The sequence below is a fragment of the Pygocentrus nattereri genome, chromosome 27 (genome assembly GCF_015220715.1).
Source record: "Pygocentrus nattereri isolate fPygNat1 chromosome 27, fPygNat1.pri, whole genome shotgun sequence".
NCBI classification, from domain to species: domain Eukaryota; kingdom Metazoa; phylum Chordata; class Actinopteri; order Characiformes; family Serrasalmidae; genus Pygocentrus; species Pygocentrus nattereri.
Window position 1 is genome coordinate 2,237,512 of NC_051237.1, and position 19,585 is coordinate 2,257,096.

A 19,585-nucleotide genomic window follows, 5' to 3' on the forward strand; every position below is an offset into this window, starting at 1 on the left:
GTCCAACTTTTTGTGGGAAAAATGCACCAAGTATTTCTTGAAAATACTTTTTAAAAACCTATGAAATTCAGATTAATTAGTGCATTGTTGCACCTAATACTGCTGTACACACCTGGTAGTTTACACCTACACTATCATTCAAAAATTTGGTTTTGGTTAAACCAACAGACAGGTTTGTAAAATTATACACTCATCCTGTGTAACTTCACAGGTTTCAGATAATTTGTTGAACATTAGGAGGCAAAAAAATAAAGAATGATGAACAGCACAGTAGGGAATTCTAAAATGACTAAGACAGCTTCATACCTTCAAGGTTTAATTAAATTAATCTAGAATTGATCATTTTACCGAAGTACAGGTCGAATCTCAAGGCAGATGACTTGATAAAAATGTCAGTAAAGTAGTATATCATATAGAGTCGTATGTAAAAGCTTGAATATCCCCAGTTAAATGACATGTATTCTTCATTTTCTAAATAAAGAAAGTGAGGACTTCATTCACTTCTTGGTCAAAGAATTAAAAAAAATTATAGAATTTTTAAAAATGTTTTTGTATACATCAAGTTTGTGTTTGTAATATGTCAAGTGACATTATCAGAGTTATTGCAAATAAAATAAAAAAGTTGGTAATGTGGCAAGTGATTCCAAACTTTTGAACCATAGTCACCAGTAATTACTACTTACCTATTTATACATCCATACCTATTGCATATTCACTGCCACCTTGTTTTCACATCTGTGCATAAACAGCTAACAGCATATATTAGTGTTTACAGTGTACCATGCACCACCACGCTGTCACCTGCATAATATTCAGGCAGTTTTAATGGTTGTTTTAGTAACTATTTGTGTGTCTTGCATGATTATTTTTTTATGCATTCTGTACATTTTTATTTTATGTTTTGTATTACATATTACAACCACCAAACACAAAATGAAGTGTCACAATGAAGTAGCACAGAAACCAGAAATCCCCATTGTTCCTAGTGGAGTGGATGAAGAATAGGAGTTACCTGTTAAGTTCTTTTTAAGTGGTGTCATCTGTGAGCATATATCTGCATGGAGAATAGTATTTCCTATCAGGAGAATGAAGACTGGGAGGTGACCCTCCCTGCACAATTGTGAGAGATGATAGCAGTGCGTGGCGAAACCATTTAAGGTTAAATCTAGCATACAAAATCCACTTTCATTTGTAATGCAGCTGCTTTCCTGCACTGCCGTAAATGCAAGTCATTCTGAATGAATCTTTTCTGCTTCTTTCCCTACATCATTCTGCTCGCTCTCTCTCTCTCTCTCTCTCTCTCTCTCTCTCTCTCTCTCTCTCTCTGAGTCTTTGTTTCTCTCTCTACCTTGTGAGCTCACACACACACACACATCCACTCTGTGTGAATCTGACTCAGAAGAACATAAGCAGCTCTGAAGGTTCTCAGCCAGCCATCTGAGAGTCGAGCACCCAGATGCATCATGGGAATCCTACGCACCACCTTGTCAAGAATCTGTGAAGCAGCAGCAGTGAATTATAGGCTTTCACACACCTCTTCTTACGTTAAGGAGGCATAGAGGTGTGGCAGGATTATTCTGCACTGCTGTTGAATATTCAGCAGAAACACTTTGGTTCAATCACGTTGACTTAAATCACTGTATTCTTATTGCAAATAGATGTTAATATATTTGGAAACTGAAAATATGTTATGACTGTCACATTAATAAAGTGTACACATCCTGTACAGGGAGCAAGTGTAAATATGGCATTTCCAGCTAATTTAAGCCTTTCTTTTTTTTCTTTGCTGAGTTTAACATATTGGAAAAAATAAAATCTGAAATAGAAAAAGTGCTGTAGGTTTTGCAAGAGATACATAGCATGTTTAATTTCTTTGCCCAAAATGTTCAGCATAAAGTGTGTTCTCTGTAGAGGGTATATTAACTTCTTTTCACTTAGAATATCAACAAAAATGTGTAATTTGACCAGAAGTGTAAAAACCTTTGCATATAATACTAGCTTCCCTTTATATAGTGTGAACATTTAAGGAGGAATGGACAAATTGAAATGATTCAAATTATTTTGGAAATCTCTACTACAGGAGAATTTTTCCTCATTTACTATTTTACACATTTTAGTGTAAGATTGAAGACAACGATGCTCTGGAATTCTATTCTATTTCTGTCAGAAATTAGTTCCCCTTTTTCTTGATTCAGCTTTAGAAATTCTGTTATCTCAAGCAGCATCAGGATGAGCAACCCAGCAAAAATTCTCCTACTTTGCATTTCTTCTATTTTGCAAGTTTTTCATCACAAATATTATTAGCGCACAACAACTTGAGTAAAAGGTTTTTTTTTATTTACCTGAATTTCTGAATGTTTAAGAATTTGGTATTTGGTCAACCTTAAAAAAACCCAGGTTATTTACAGACTAAGCTTTATTATTCATTAACTACAGGTACTTCAGTGCAAACCGCCTGAGCTATTTTTAGGATTTAGAAGTGCATAATACAATTTGGACCCACTGATGGGCCCTGGCCATTTAAGGGATTAATTGCAGCATGAACCTGAGCTGGAATAGACTCCACGCCTCTCCACACCTCAAGTTCTGTATAGATACAAGTTACACATTTACATTTAAGCATGAGTTACATACGCTAAAATTCCTTTAAGACTATCAAAACATTCCGAATTTTGACTGATTTCAGAGATGATAGGCTTTGTATTTTCTTAATTCTGTGTATGGAATTATTTACATCTGCTATGATGAATTAATGGGCAGAGCAGGCATAAGAGAGGCAACAAAATAATTCTGGTCCAAAAAACAAGTTTAAACACATTACAGATTGAGAGTTTTGTATCTGGACGATAAGCAAAAACAATGTGTTGATTAATTCTTTCATATGTCTTTACTTTCCAAATTAAAGCATGATTTCAGTGTGTAACTTCACAGAGCTTCTATATCTTGGTCTACACACAGGCTTTCAAGCTTATAGCCTTCTTTTTTCATGTATTTGAGGTTAATTCCATCACTGGCACTGACTGCAAGCGTTCTTTTGTTGAAATGAAAAGGCAAACAAGATTATAATTACGTTACTGTAATAAAGGAACTCACTGTTGTGAAGCTCCATTCAGTACAAAAGCTGCTCAACTGATTAAATACACCACACCATCCCACCAGTCAGAGATGCGCAAAACAACACACGGATGAGCAACATGGTTGTATGACCCTCCTCAACCTCCCTGAGGCTGCTTCCTCAGGCTTTGACCCCTACTGGGCCATTCAGATGCAGGACTCTTCTGTATAGCAGCCTGGAGCAGCTTCAGCAGTATGTCCGTATGTCACTCTGTTGGTACTGCAGCTGGCATTGTTTCCCAAGATGAGTTTATTTTAGGGTAAAACAGTCATACGATGAACTTAGAGGTTGAATGTTCATGAACAACACGTGCCGTCACAGCTAATACCACAACAATAAGATTGTACTGACCTGAGGTTACTTCTTAGACTGTGACAGATGGTTATTTCATTTATACAGTACTTTGCGGAAGCCAGAGATCACCTGTTCAAATTCATTTGTTTAATTTCCAATCAAAATGGCCATTGAGATAAAAAGTAAAAAAGTGCAAAGAGAAAGTGACAAACAAGTTTCAAGAAATAAATATCATGTTTTCAGTATTTAGTGTATCCACCCATAAACATGATTGCGACTTCTATTCTTTTCTTTGGCTTTGATTCATTCAAACAAATCTACAGGGACATTCCACAGCTCCAAAGTTCAGTCTTAGAAGTTGGTTGCATTTTCTGACTAATCTCCTCATTGTGGAGATCTGGCCTTTGGGGTGGTCAGTCTGTTGGCCTGAGAACACCAGCAGCTTCTTTGTTTGATTTGTTTTTCTCAGAAAGGGCCTCTTAACTGCTACACATCCTTTCTGACTCATAGCATTGTTTTGTCTTGTCACAGTGGAAGGATGGACAGAAACGCCTGTGGGTCTCTCAAAGATGGAAGCTTTAAGTGTTATTTATCTGTAGGGAACAAAACTGTCCAGGCCTACCACCTGTCCAACTAGCAGGTCTACCAGGTCTTGAACAGTTGGTAGGAATGTTATTTTCTCTGGATGTTTTTTAATAATTTTAAATTCTTCATTTTGGAGAAGTGGATCATCTTATACCCAACCACAGGATTGCTGTCCAGATACAAATTGAGTGATGGATCATTCTCAGCACAGCAGAGACACTGACATGGTAGTGTGTGTAGTGCTGGTATGACTGTATCAGGCACAGCTGGCTTGAGAGTGTCCACCATCCAAAAATTTCTATCTAAGAGCGTGTTAAGTGTTAAGAAACTAACTACTGATGAAAGGTTATAGGACAGATAACTCAAATTGTTGACAACAGATTGCAAGGTGAACCTACATGCTCTAATAAAATGGCCTATAATTCACATGAAAAAAGATGTGTGTGCTTAAATCAGGGCTGCCTCATTAGCTGACCTTTAACAAGAACAACTCTTGTTCTATCTTAATATATGCCCTAATAATATTTTCAGCTCATGCTGTGACTTCCTGTGGACATATTGGGCAGGACAAGCTGTAAGTAGAGCTGGTCGCTGGTAGGCCTTGGGAATTTGGATGGATTTAGTACGCCCACTTTGAACAGCACAAATATGGGGCGGTTTATCTCTGCAGTAAACCTCACTGGGGTATGTCTGGCTCAGCTGAACTCAACAGCCTTTCAGCAGGAAATTGCATTAGTTTACTGGCTTCAGGGTCTGTCTCGGGCCTCGCTTATACTGGGCTTCTTTATGAATATTGTGCTGGGTTTAGCTCTTATTGCAGCGAAGCAGCCTGTATATCCGATAGGCTGCGATATATTAAATCTCTCAGGACTTCAGCTGGCTGAGCCTGCAGAGCAAAAGGTGGCCAGGTATGCCAAAGCTAGGCTTCATTGTGCTGAACATGGACCTCACTCAGTAGTGTGCTTAAAGCAGTGTAGATGTGCCACATGGCTTGAATGGAAAGCAATTTAGCAAAGTGTAATTGGAGGGAAGTGATAAGGTTGACTGTCTCAGGTTTCACTGCTTAAATTTCATTAGGTCTACTTTTTTTTTTTTTTAAGAGGCTCTCCCAGTGTGACTCCTGTGCAATTGCTGTAGCATTCATCACGAGTGCTTTGTAGATTATACAATTATTTTTGGAGTGTACTTTTTTCTTATGAATTCCCATTAATGTGTTTTCCTCTTGTTCCATTTTCTTTTAAAGGGTAAAAGAAATGTTCTCTGCACTCAAGAGCATAGTTTGCACTTGTTACACACTCTCCTGCTCCTTATCAGCCTCACACACACACATATTCTCACGCATACACAAACCTAAATGGCTTACAGCTGAAATACAAAGGGAATCATGCTGGGCTTGAAAATGCAGCCTGATATTTGCTCTTCATTTCAGGTTTAATCCTGCAGTACAGAGGGAAAAAAGAAAATTATGCGAATCGTGCTCAAACACTGATGATTGCATTGTTTTGGCAGTGTTTACATGAACAAATAAGGCATCGGGCCACTATCAGTGTAGCTGCATATCAGCTGCAGATTTCATTGCTGCTGTCACGCAAAAAAAAAAAAAAAAAGGAAAATGAAACTGGAATGAGGTTAGTGTAGAGCCAAAGCCCTCCCGGCAGGTGAGAGTCACTGTCAGACACTGTAAACTGTAAGTGGCCTGTCGATGGCCTGCCCAAATGGACACCAGCATATTGATCACTGGCATTCAGTTAAATGCCCCTTGAGGGGGTTATCATGATAGTAGTCTCTATCTAGTCTCTACAGACTTTCTCTCTCTCTCTCTCTCTCTCTCTCTCTCTCTCTACCATCTCCTCTCCCCTCTCCAGTGCCAGTGTCACATTATATCCACAAATCAATGCAGGACTGTAACAAACCACAGGCCATCTATAAAAGCGCAGCCGCCGATGCTGAGCATGCTGCTGGTGCCACTACACCACTCCTTTTCTCCCTGCCTGAGTTATTTGTGTCCTCAACCACTAAATCATATTGATTAAAGCTTGTCATGGATTTGAAATGAGGTCCTGTGGGGTCACTCGCAACAGAAATGGCAGTTTATTGGATTACAGGCTTAATTTGATTTGGAACGAGGATCGTGCATTATAATGCGTGCCTCCCCGGAGAGCGCTGCTCTTCACCTGACTCCTGAACCTTCTCCAGCGCCTCGGAAAAAACACACAGTGCACATATTCTGCTAGACAAGACTGACATTATCTGCAAGGTGGATGCTTCTGCTTTAGTGAGTTAGGCAGTACTTTCATGCAGGTTTTGCTGAGTTTCTTTGTGTATGTGTTTGCATTGCATGACATGCTTTTTCAATATTATGACATTGTAAAGGATTTAGTTCTCTACTTATTTATGCTCTTGATTATTTTACTGAAATATGTTCTCACCATCCAGGTGCTGCCTATAGCTGAATCAAATTGTGCTTATTTGACTCAGATAGGCAGAAATACTCATTAATACATTTCCAACAGACAGTCGTATTCTATTTTTTTGTTGAGTTTAACATATTGGAAAATATTAAATATACAATATGAAATGTCATATGAAGTATGAAAGGCCACTTTTTTCCCAAATATGCTAAACTTAGCAAATAAACAGCAATTATACATTAAACTAATGCAATAATTAATACATGCATTGAGATGAATATTGAGCTACGTTGTATGTGTAGGATTTTACATCAAAACATAAACCACTTTTAAGATTTTTCTTTTTTATGGTACATTGTGATTAATACCATTCATTAAAGACATGCATTTATTGTTATAAGTTAGTAGGCTGATTTTTTTTCATAAACTGAAAAATATCTAAAACTGTTACAAATTAATATATACAGCAGTTTGGAAATAAATTCTTCATGTCATCAAATATCTTTATATCATGAAGCCTCACACCCCGAGAAAGGAAACTTTTTACAATTAGGACAAAACATTCTTAACTTATAAAAGTAAAAATAATTGGCAAAATATTTTTTTTTCCAGCTAATTTTGGATCATTTCTATCATGCATGTCCAATTTCACACAAAGTAAAGAGCACCTGGTGTTTACAAATGTAAATGACAAACAACAAAAATAGAGGTATTGTCCCAATTATTTCAGTGTTTAAATTATAGTGTGTATTGTATTCTCATATCTTACCACAAAGAGATTGAACATAAACTTCAGAAATGTTCGTTAAGTTGAAGTCCTAAGTCAGCCTTAGAGACTCCGCCCACAGAGGTATAGATCATCTGATATCTGTTGCAAGTTGGGCACAGTTATTGGGATTCAGTCAGTTGCATTCTTATTGGCTGTCCATACTTCTGTTCATACACACTAAACAGTAACTGTATTCAGAAACATTGTGAAATTCATGTCGCCACATCTTTAAAAGCTATTCGACAGCATTTAGAAGTAGTAAGTGAGATGTCCTTGCGTGTTTGCTGGTGCATACCACTTTGTTCCACATGGGTATGTTTTTGTTGTAGTCCTGTTTTGAAGATTGCTTGTCCCAACACGTCTTACAAAACAACAGTCTGTGGCTGGTTATTTTTTTGTCAAGTAAGACCAATTCCTGTCAAAGTAGGCGCCACATTTTGTCAGATGATAGGTTGCAGCCGGGCTTATTAGACTACTAAAGCTATAAGTATTACACCTGCATCAGTTTAACGTCACAATTCTAGTATGTGTGACAAAACATCTGCACTGTACTAGAACCACTGCAACATTTTTGCAGGTTCCTATTCAGACTGCATACACATATATTGTGAATACTCTATACTTTTAACTATCTCTTATGCTTGTTATCATTGCACTGCTGAGAATGCTTTTGATCACTTATAATTCATGAGTATGCTAAAGAAATGGAGGCATATTTCATTTCTATGCTTTTTTCTACAAGTCATCTGCTTTCTTAATCAACTCATTTATGGCTTTGTATGCTATGGTGGTGTCAGTTGTCACTACAATTATCAGTTCACACTATAAGTTCAGTAATTAAAATGCGTGAGTTAAAACGTATGAATGGCAGGAACCTACTGGAGAACACCATGTCATCAAGCCAGACAAGTCAGTTTTCAGTGGGAGCCTTTAGATGTCTCAAATATAGCCACTGTAGACATGTAATGATACATGAGGGGATCCAGGTCTGGAGGAATAAAAAAAAGAGAAAGAATTCATTTGGAGAAGAGCAGCGCAGCTTCAGTTTATTATTCCTTCCCAAAATCTCATTAAGTGTGACATTGAAGATTAGTTCAGAGGGAGAGGGAGTGGAGAGAGAGGCACCCACAAATAGCTGAGAGGAGCCTTGCGCTGGCTTTGTTTGCCATCATTAATTCAAGCCTGGAGTGGCTCAGAGGAAGGCCCAGAGTCACTGATCAGAAGAGGCCCGGATATGACAGCTGAACAGGTGCCCTCTCTCTCTCTTTCTCTCTTTTCCTCTCTCTCTCTCTCTCTCTCTCTCTCACTTTCCCTCTCGCTGCGTACGCACTCCTCTTGTTTGCCTCCTCGCCTCTTAATTGGGGTGATTGGGCGGCGGGGCCATCTGCGATGCTGACAAAGGAAAGCCTGCTTTGATTTATGGGGCCTCAGGACACATTAGTCTCGAGATTTCCCCAGTAAATATTTCTGCTGAGAGCCTGACTGGAAAAATCGCCATTTCACTGCATTACGGGCTACTACTGCTGCTGCATTCGGATGATTTTAAATCTATTGATATTACATAGAGCTTTCACTTCTTAAATGGGGTGTTGTGGAAGGGCATAGAGGCTGGTGCATCAATTTGTTTCAGTTATGATGACAAATTGTAAAACAGTCATGTTACCAGAGTGTGGTTTGAGTATTTAATTATGGAAAGGGGGGAAAAAAATAATCATAGTGTCAAAAAAAATTTCAATGAAGTCAAAGAGCTCTCAGGACTGGCACCTGTCGATATGTGCCCTGCATACTGATGTACTTTATGTGGGTCATCATCATGGTGTGGACATTAAAATTAGAAACAAATCATCACATTATTGGTCAAGCGTACTTAGGTGTACTTATGTGTGAAGAAGTTGTCTAGACGGTGAATGCTTATTTTTACTTTGAAATATTATTAACAAAACAAGGAAACAAGAAACATAGCTCTATATTCACATATATGTGATATCATTAACTGATTATAAGATCATTTGACATGCAAACATTTGGGTACAAATCCAATCTGAATTGGCATTAAGGCTTATTTTTAATAAGCCCATGGAAAACAGTACACACTGGCTGAGTTATTCTTAATTATCAATGGAAGCTTAGACCTGGTTCTGGGCTTTACGGGCTAAAATGAATGTAAACAGTTTTACAATAGTTTGAATCTAATGTGATATCATCAAAATGTGAGTATATGTGTCATATGTGCAGGTATGCTATTTTGGAATGGAATAATATTGGTGAACATTACACTATACTAAATTATTATAAGAAATGTGCTATAAAAAGAGTCCTGTAAAAAGTGGAACATACAATGGAGAGTCCAAGTTTCTCATTTCTACCCTGCTTTGTGTCCTCTGCCTGTAATGAGGATTAATATAAATAGCAAAGCTCTGCAAACTGCCTGCTGCATTAATGAAAAACAAAGATTTCGCACCAAATTCATAGCCACTAATGCAATTTTAAAGAAAGAACCGGTCTTTATTTAAATCACACTATTTGTAGACTGATGAAGGCTGCGCTATAAAATGTTGAAAAGCTGTTAAAAAGTATCTGCTCTATAGTGTTTGGTCTTGAATTAGCTTCATTACTAGTGTAGCTAGTTGTTTTTTCACAGAAGAGCCCATGGCCATTTTGGCATGCACACACAACACAATCTAAGACAGCCACATGCAAACACACCCACATCCACCCATAAGCGCACACTCTTTGGACAAAAGAGCCTGCTTTAATGGTGCATCTAACAGCCTTCTTACAAGGCCATTAGGCAGTTCTAGTGCATGGACACAGTGTGATATTACAGTGCTGCTTAGCAGCTGTCCAGCTCCTCTGCTGGGCCTCATGCATCCCTGCCCCAGCAGCTTATCCCAAAGCTCAGCGCCTCGTCATGGCGCTAATGGGCTGCTGCTCCATGCCTCTGTGCCCCCCCCAACCAACGCACACTAGAGGGAGGCAGACTGAAAAGCCTGCACAATGCTTTGTTAGCAGTAGTGGATTTAGCTGGGATCCATCTTCATTTTTGCCTCTCCTTTTCATAATCGCAGGCTGGGCACAGCATGGGGAGCCTGGTTTAGGAATCAGCCTATCGGGAAGAAGTGTGTGTGCTGAGGAGATGCACTGTTTTCTGATTTTTTTTTCAACATTCAGATGATGTCGAACATTTGTTGGGGGTGGATGCTTCTGTCATAGAGTTTATGGCCTTTTTAGGTTTACATTTACATTACAGCATTTGGTAGATGATTTTATCCAGAAAGACTCAAACATGTTACAGAGGAAGGCAAATGTAACATTATCCAAGGAATCTCATTGGTATAGTGTGATGTGCTTGTTCACATGGGAATTGAAACCCCAGTGTAGGACAGCGGTGTTACCCACTATGATATACCAGAGGATTAACTATAAACTGTACAATTGTTCTCTTCATACTCCGCCCACAAATTTGTTCTTTTATAGAAGCTGTTTTGAAGCTTTTTACGGGACATTGACAAAAGTCCCACTGAGCCTAATTGGAAATTTTTGTAAGTTTTTGTAAAAAAAAAAAAAAGAGTAATGTAGTTATGTTCTGACTATATATATATATATATATATATATATATATATATATATATATATATATATTGATTTTGTATGCATGTGAAAATGCTTAACGCACTACTTCTACATTGGGTAACAAATGCCTGTTCCATACAAGTTACATAAAAGGACAGGAATAGACATTATGTAGAGAACAATATAATCCATTTACAATTTATATGTAATATGTATATATATCATGCATAATTATGTTTTCCTCTCAAAAAGATATGAGTAATGCAAGTAATGGGTTTCTTATAAAATTCGTAACTGTAATGTGATTATTAGAATTTAAACTGTAATGTGTTACAGAAAAAAGTAATTACATTACTGCAATGTTTAACTTTGTTCCATGCAACATTGATTATTATTAGCATGGTAGCACATTTGTCAATGTTTTCAACTTTCCTAGTTCCAAATTGCAAAAAATAACAAGGTAGTACAGTTTAATAACATAGTTAATATAAATATAGTGTATTTTGGAAACTTTAAACAAACATTCTATCCTATGTGAACAACTGAAACATTTTGATTTGCTGTCATTCCTCCTTAGCTTGAATGAGATTTTTGCCCATACATAGCTTGTAAAGCTTGTCTACCCCAGGAACACTTGCTATAAAAGTATGTATACGAGGGCAGAGCAGGGAGAGGTCAATGTAAATAAAGTATTTGAAGATTTTCCTTTCCATCGAAGGATGTTTTATTTCTTTATGGTTATTTGTACACTCATTTTGATAAAGCTCTGCTGTGTAAAAAAACCCTGAAAGTTCTCTCTGTACACAATATAAAACCCACTCTACTCATTCACTTCTCGTTTTATGAAAGCTGCAAGCACAATGCCCATTATTGCCCGGCCTTCAGTTAGCCTTCAATCTCCTGGCTGTTTCATGCACTGACTCTGTTGAAGACACAATACTAAGCTCTTGGAAAGAATTGCTGCATTGTGCAAGGTTACTACAGTGAGAGCTCTTCATAGGTTCCTGCCACAACTGTGTTTGACTGCTTTCTTACAATGTATCCTATTGTTTGGTTGAATTTGATTAAGTCTTTTATGGATTTAGTCTGTTTTTGGTTATTTTATACAAGACCTCCAGGCTTCCTCAGTACTTTTCTCATCAAATGAGCGGTTTAGCCTCTATTGGTGTTCTGAATAGGTTGTTCTGAATATGATTACATTATACAGCTCACAGCTAATTTAAAGAACAGAGCATTTGAGGAGCCCAAATTTCTGTGAGGGAACATTATGCTTTCAAAGACAAATAATTCTGGGGACAAAATGTCAATAACTAACACGTGACGGAGCTTAAATGCCAGCTAGTGCTCTAATTGACTTATTGATGCATATTAATACCTTGATTAGTGCAAATTAACACTTAGATGGAAACACAAATGTGTGGCAATAGCATAATTGCTTTTTCCGAATTAGCTTGTGTAATTATTCCATTTAATCCACTAACTTTAATTACTACTGGAATCTGGCTCTGCTTCAGTGAAAAACAAGTATCTTCTAATGCTTGCTTTTGGAACGGTCTGTTGGACGAGTCAAAAGGCCGGTGTTTTTTCCAGTGAGACTCAATGTACAATATCAATATTGTGAAATCTGATCATTGCTACATCAGCTGCCACATGGCAAATCAGTGCTAGAGAGTCTCTTCAGAGGGTAATTTGGTTCATTAATCTATGTTTGCCAACTGTTCGTTTCATGTTTTTGTTTATGCCATTCTAGTTGACTTGGTTTTAATTATAGGAAATGAACATTCAGTGCTCTTGTGCATACATGTGACTGTCATGCCGGCAGTCACAGCTCAAAACAGCACTCTGGCACTTCCATTTTATCTTGCCAGATGTGTAATATTTACAGTATTTTGATGGGGCTCTTGCTCTTGAAACTTATTTGACATATCAGTATGTCAGGCTGGGTGAACGCAACTGCTCCTCTATTTATTTTGTGAACTGATGGACTCCCTGGTGGTGTCAAGACCACTGATGCATACAGCTACAATTGAAAACAAGTTTTACAGAGCATACATAAGAGACAGAACACTATTTTGTGAATTTTAATGGAGTAGAGATTTAATGCTCTGTAACATCTGACCATTATGAATCAGAGTTGTTGGCGTCATTCTATTAATCTTTATTGTCCATCTGCAGACTGTTTTGGGGGAGAAAATCTGTGCAGCTTTTGGTAGAAGTTCTTTGTGTTTAGGCAACAGATTTGAACCCTTAGAAGTTGAGTTGTTATTTTTGTTTTACTCCCCAATACTATTCAAATACAACTATGTAAATACATACTGTATGTACATAACATTTTTTTGAGTTTTGATGTCAAACAATGGCAAATGCATGGCAAAAATGTAAAAGTTGGTTTTGTTTAACAATTTAACATTTTCAAGAATTTTAACCAATTCAAGTGACAGTAAAATATCTCTTCCTCTACTTATGAACACAGATGTGGTGTTGAATGAAACTTTAGAATCTACACATTTGATAGAATATCTCTGTTTGTCTCAGTGAGCTGTACTACTGTTCAAAAATTTGGAATCAAATATTTGCAGTTTATTATTTAAGATAAATAACCTATACTGTGTGGATTTAAACATTACAAACTTAAGGTTTGTAAGATTTCTTATGCAATATTTCAAAAAGTGAATAAAATTATTTTATTTTGTAATTATTTGTAAAAAGGAGTATTTTTGTCAAGTTATTTACCTTGAGATTGTTGCATAGGACTATCATATTAGAAGCATTAGAATAAGTTTTGAACATTAGCACTCATTCACCAATGCCTTCCTATATTTGTTTGCAAATTTGTGAATCTCGAGAAAGATTCTAAGAAAAAATCTGCGTCAGATTCATGACGTGTTCTCAAGCCACAGAATTGTTCTCAGCTTTGTGCTCTTGAGTGTGTGTAGATTCAATTCTTACCTAAGAACAAATTCCAGATAAGTAAACATTGGTGAATATCAGAATCTTCATGAAAACTGAATAAGTAGGTTTAAAAACAATTTATTCCTTAAGATTGGTTGATGAATCCATTAATGCTACATTTTCAATTAGTAATCTATGTAGGAGAAATAATAAAGATTTACAATATTTACATGAATTACACCACGTTTTGTTATCTCAGGTGACAAGTGCATCTTCTAAGGGTTAAATTAAGCTCAAGACAGCCTTTGAGCAGTGAAAGAAAGCAGAGCTGTTAAGTCATATAAGATATTTCCACATGCTGCTCTTGCTGACCCGGCCCAGTCCAGTGCCTGAGGGAGCCCAGCTGTTTGCATCTGTCTGCCTGTCAATGGTGGAGGTGCAGGGCTTGGCCGTGGCTTTCTCCTGCCCATGTTTACCAGATGCACTGTCCCCTCAGGTGAACGCTACAGCTGGCTGAGTGGAAGCTCCAGCAGACAGACTGGCTCCCAGCCCAACATGAGCTGGACAATGGACAGACTGAGGCTTGCATTCACATAACTGTTGTGCACACAAGCTTTATGGTCCAAAATAATCTTTTTTTTCCTCACCATGGGTATGTTTAACAGACATTTTGGATTTTTGTGGATTCTTACTGTCCTATATTACGGTTCTTCTGATGGACATTGCCCCTAGATAATAAATCTGATAGAGGTTAAAGTGACATCTGGCCGACGTTGAACAGGACTGTGGAGAATTACTTTTCTACTGTCTTGACATTTATAATAAAGCAAGCTCAGGTGTCTCCATGCCACCCGCGTTTGTAAAGGTCTATTCATCAATACGTATGCGCTCACCCTTCACCAAGCTGCAATGAACTGTACGCAAAATTGCTCTTTCAAAGTTGCTCACTCTGTGAATGTGTATTTTCCCTCCAGTTATTAGCCATTAATAATTGACTCAAGTCTTTAATCATGCTTCCCAAGCATGTACTCACTGGCCATAAAACACACATCATTACACTGTTTCAACACAGGGCAAGGGCTGACTGGCCCATTATCCCAGGTGAGATGAAGAGAAATTGATCTTCATTAAGGTTTCTTTTTTTTTAAATAGTCATTTCTTCTGAAAAATATTCAACTCATTTCCCAGAGCTCTTAATCAATATGAGCTGTGGGCAATGAGTTTAATGAAGTATGTCTTCATAAAGGGTAGGTTAGAGGAAGCATTCGGATGATCTGTATTCCAGTGGTAAGATTGATCAGTAAGGCTACAATGCATTGCTCAAACAGTTGAGCTGAATTCTTGAACCAGGCTTTTATCCAAATATCCCTAGGTTTTTAGATTTTTTTGAGAGCAAATATCATTTTGGTTTTGCAGTTCAAAGCAATCTTAAGATCAGCTATTGATTGCTTCTATTTTTTCTCTGAGAATTTCTCAGGTGAGCTGCCCTCACACCACCCACTTTCAATGTGTAAAACTAGCCCACATCGCCCTTATGCTGACACGCGCTGTGAGGCAATTCCATCCGAAGGGTCAGCCTGATTGGTAGCGAAACCTTATTTTCTAAATATCGATCCTGGGGGCAGCCTACGAGATGCAAAAACCACTGCAAGACGGATCTGCTGTCACGTCTTACAGTAGAAATCAGGCAATCAATGTCACAGCACTCCGCCGTGCTCTGTATGAACCTAATTCCACTCATTGGCACTAAATGGAGAGAACCCAGGGGTTCATCAATCATCAATTCAAGGAGCACTCGCTGGTTAATAGTCTGCTCTTTACTCACTGAATGGCTGCCACCATTATCAGGCCAGGCTGTTGGAGATCCCTTTACCACCATCTGTAGTGGTGGATGAGGAGAGGTGTGGGTTGAAGGCATAGAACAATACTGTTGGAACTTTGATCGCTGTGTTCTTTTTCTCATTCGCCACGCTCTGCTCCATTTCCCAGATGGCTCCTGTCAGCTAATGCTCTTCCAAATTGAAGCTTGCAGCTAGGATCGATTATCTCTTTTTCCCTCTAAATCCATTTGATCTGTCTTTTTCTTCTTTTCTTGGGATGCTACATGCTCAAGTAAGGAGGTGGAGGTCAATATCTGTGGAGCTGAAGATTAATATCTGCTAAAATTTCTCATGGCACGTAGCATGAAATTAAATGCTCACTTATTTAACACTGTTTGTCAGGTTAAGGCAGCTCAATAAGCAGCATCTTCTCTGTTGTTCTCCTAGGTTTCAAGCGTTCATGGTTCCATCCCGGGGAAATCAGATTTACTCAAGTCAGGAAGTCCCAAATCAACATTAAAGCACATATGGACAGAAAGCAGTAAGGACTTGTCCATCAGTCGGCTGCTGTCACAGACTCTACACGGGAAGGAGAATGCCACAGCCCTGGACCTGCGCTATGACACACCAGAGCCCTATTCGGAGCAGGACCTTTGGGACTGGCTGAGGAATACCACTGACCTGCAGGACTCCCGGCCCAGGGCCAAGCGGCGGCCCATGGTCAAGACAGGCAAGTTCAAGAAAATGTTCGGATGGGGAGACTTCCACTCCAACATCAAGACGGTTAAGCTCAACCTTCTCATCACTGGCAAAATAGTTGACCACGGCAATGGCACCTTCAGCGTCTACTTTCGGCACAATTCCACAGGCCAGGGGAACGTGTCCGTCAGTCTGGTCCCGCCCACCAAGATTGTGGAGTTCGATTTGACGGCCCAGCAGTCCGTCATCGACGCCAAGGACTCCAAGTCCTTCAACTGTCGCATCGAATACGAGAAAGTGGAGAAGGGCTCAAAGAACACGCTCTGCAACTTCGACCCATCCAAGACATGCTTCCAGGAGCAGACACAGAGCCATGTCTCTTGGCTCTGCTCAAAGCCCTTCAAAGTCATCTGCATCTACATCTCCTTCTACAGCACCGACTACAAGCTGGTGCAGAAAGTCTGCCCAGACTATAATTACCACAGCGACACTCCCTACTTCCCCTCTGGCTGAAGCCTGCCGCTTATGCCCCCCATGTGAAGGACAGCAGAGGCAGAGATGGGGCTCTCTTCCCAAGTACAACAGATATGTGTTTCTTGTACTGTCCCAAACATGCCTACCTAAATTGACCCAAGATCTGCTGAAATGTTTAAAACTCAATTTTCTGTGCAAATATCTTACAAAAAAATGATCATTCGGAGGGTGAGGTTATATGCTGCTGTGTTTTTAAGTTTAAGGTGTCAAGTCTGGTTATTATTTTAGATTAGTTTATTTGTACTTGTTACTGTTTTAGGTGGTTTAATTAATGAAATGTTGCATAGATTACTGTGTCTGATCACAGTTGTAGGGCTAGCAGATCCTGGCAACTGCCAGCTATGTTTCTATTTCATCATTATTATTATTATTATTTACAAACTTGTGAAATATTTTAATTTCTGTGTACTTTTGTTTCTAAATATCCTCGTACAAGTGTTTATTTCGTAAACACACATTCATTGAAATTATTTGATTAGCCATTTGTTAGTTGTTTTTCTTAACCCCATTGACAATATGCGATGACAGTAAATTCTGCCAACAGTTCACCACAGCAGTGGTGTGGCAGGGATGGACGTTTGTGGTCTGAAAGAAATCGGTTGTACAATATCCTAAAGAAATTTCCCTTATCCATCCCTGAGGTCCTTGAGAACTCCCAAGCTTTGCTGAATTCTCCCCTCTGGAGCCAGACGCCTGCCTGAGACAACCCAAAAAGGACAACCCAAAAATGTGTTGGCACATTTGTGTATGAGGAAGTGGCTACTTTGGGAGATGAACACGCCTTGACTAGGGGCATGTTTTCTACCTTTCAAAAAAAAAACAAAACAAAAAAAAAAAAAAACCAGTTGTTCCTCAGCTGTCCCAGCTATGTTCTAGTACTGTAATAATCCTGGATGGTTCAGCCCACACTGTCTCCTGTAGTGTTAAGAAGATCCAGCAGTGGTTGGAGGGCTCGCTCATTGCCATTATACTACACAGTAATGTATCGAATTCTATATCTTAGAGCTTAATTTGTATGAATGGTTTGTATTTGTACATAGTCAATCCCAATGGAGCTGCTTCTGTATATGCCCTCATCCACTGTCTGTTGATCCTTCTCCCTGCGCTTTTCCCCATCTCTCTACACCCCCCCACCCCCACCCCCATCCCATATATGCTTGTTCTTGGTTTCTCTGACAAAGAAAATGATGTTGCTGATGTAGATGTGAATTCCATGAAACCTATGCTCTTGTACAGAGGCTGTAAAAGTTGTCAAAAATATATATATATTATAAGTACTTACCATCTGTATGATCACAATTACTTTCAGGGCAAAAACTGGGGGTGGAGCTGTATATATGAATAAAATACTGAAAGTTTTATCAGTTGATTTTCTTGAGTCGTTTTGAGAACCTGAAATGAACTATATAATGGTAAATGATGCTATATAATGTTATAAAGACAATTATCGATGTTCTTTCCTGTGCATTCTATTAACAAATAGCTTTATAGAGAAAAACAGCTTTATAAAGATTCCTTTCACATTAAATTCTTTTTCTAGAACAACCCTCCCTCTTCCTGAAAGAGCAGCTGAACAGTGTTTGTCGAAATCCATGGAGGGTTTTCTTTTTTTTTTTTTTTCAGATGGTGCGTATTTCAGTGCCAGAAAAGGGGGGGGGGGTTGGAGAGAAGGATTGAGAGCAGCAGGCCAATAGCGTCTGTTCTGGGAGCTCACAGTGGCACCTGCCATACAATCCTCTGACTCGGCAGTTAGGATCAGCAGTCCCTTTTAAAGTGATTAGAGCCTCCGGTGGGAGAAATCCACTGTGTTTAGCTGGCTCACGGCTTATCAGTAATTAAAGAGAAGTCCAGATTTCTGTGTTCATCGGGTCTCGAATGGGGGGTGGCGGGTGGGGCGGTGGGGGTTAGGGGGGGTATGGGGCTATGGGGGGGTGGGGAGTTCTACAGGATTTCTTAGTCTAGAGCTCTTTCCAAAGTTTGCCCTTTTCAAGCAGGCTGATGGCTTTTGAGTTGGGTACAGTTATATAGGCATTTTTCAATATTTAAATTCTGTGGCCTATATATAAGTATATAAAGTAGGAGAGAGCAATCATGCCTCCCTGTACTACTGCAGAAGAATATCTGAAAAAGATGAAGTTAAAACATACTAGAATCTGCTATATACTACAATTACTATAAACTACTACATTGACAATACTTGAGTAATCTACTATGGATGCTTTCTGAAACAGCTTCATTCAAAATGCAACTGCTGCCAAAGAAGTAACAAAAGCTAGTAGTTCAATTAGCATGATGTTTAAATGTTTAAATAGCTTTACTAGCTAGTCAATTTAGCATTTTCTGTTTTGAACTCCTCTATTTCATTCAATTCTGGCATAATTACTTTTCCACCATGGCTATAGACCAGAGGTGCCCAATCCTGGTCCTAGAGATATCGTATTCTCACACAGATTCAACACACCTGGCTCTAATAGTCAGGTGCCTCAAAATGTTCTCATTGCCTACACCAGATGTGTTAGATTGGTGAGCTTTGCAGGGTGTAGAACTCTTGGACCATTGGACTATTGGCTTCTATTGTATGCTAGCACCATTAGCCTTGTAATGCCAGTTTAAAACTAAAAAAGTAAAATTTGAGCACCAGACATATCTGACCAGTCTTATCTTCTCAACAACATCTGAGGTAAGTGGAAAATTGTGTTCATTTGATTTTGTGCTGAATGACTCCTTTAAAACATCTATTTCACAGTGCCTATAGATAACATTCATTGCCTGGTGTTCAGCTATTATTATTCTCCATTTACTGTCAATGAGCTACTCTACACAAGTTTTGTTGGAAATTTTCCATGAAACAGAATCACAGAGGAATATGCTCACCAGGATCATCAAATCTCAT

General features: G+C 38.7%; 1 protein-coding gene across 1 annotated transcript in view; it reads left to right on the forward strand.

Annotated features, from left to right (window-relative positions):
* The window catches only part of nxph1 (neurexophilin 1), a 40,323-nt gene extending 22,763 nt beyond the window's left edge, over positions 1-17,560 (forward strand). Inside the window, exon 2 of the mRNA XM_017682042.2 lies at positions 15,907-17,560. Coding sequence (XP_017537531.1) covers positions 15,907-16,671 — 765 coding nt within the window. The 3' untranslated portion in view covers positions 16,672-17,560. The remainder of the gene's footprint in view (positions 1-15,906) is intronic.
* Positions 17,561-19,585: the final 2,025 nt, after the last annotated feature.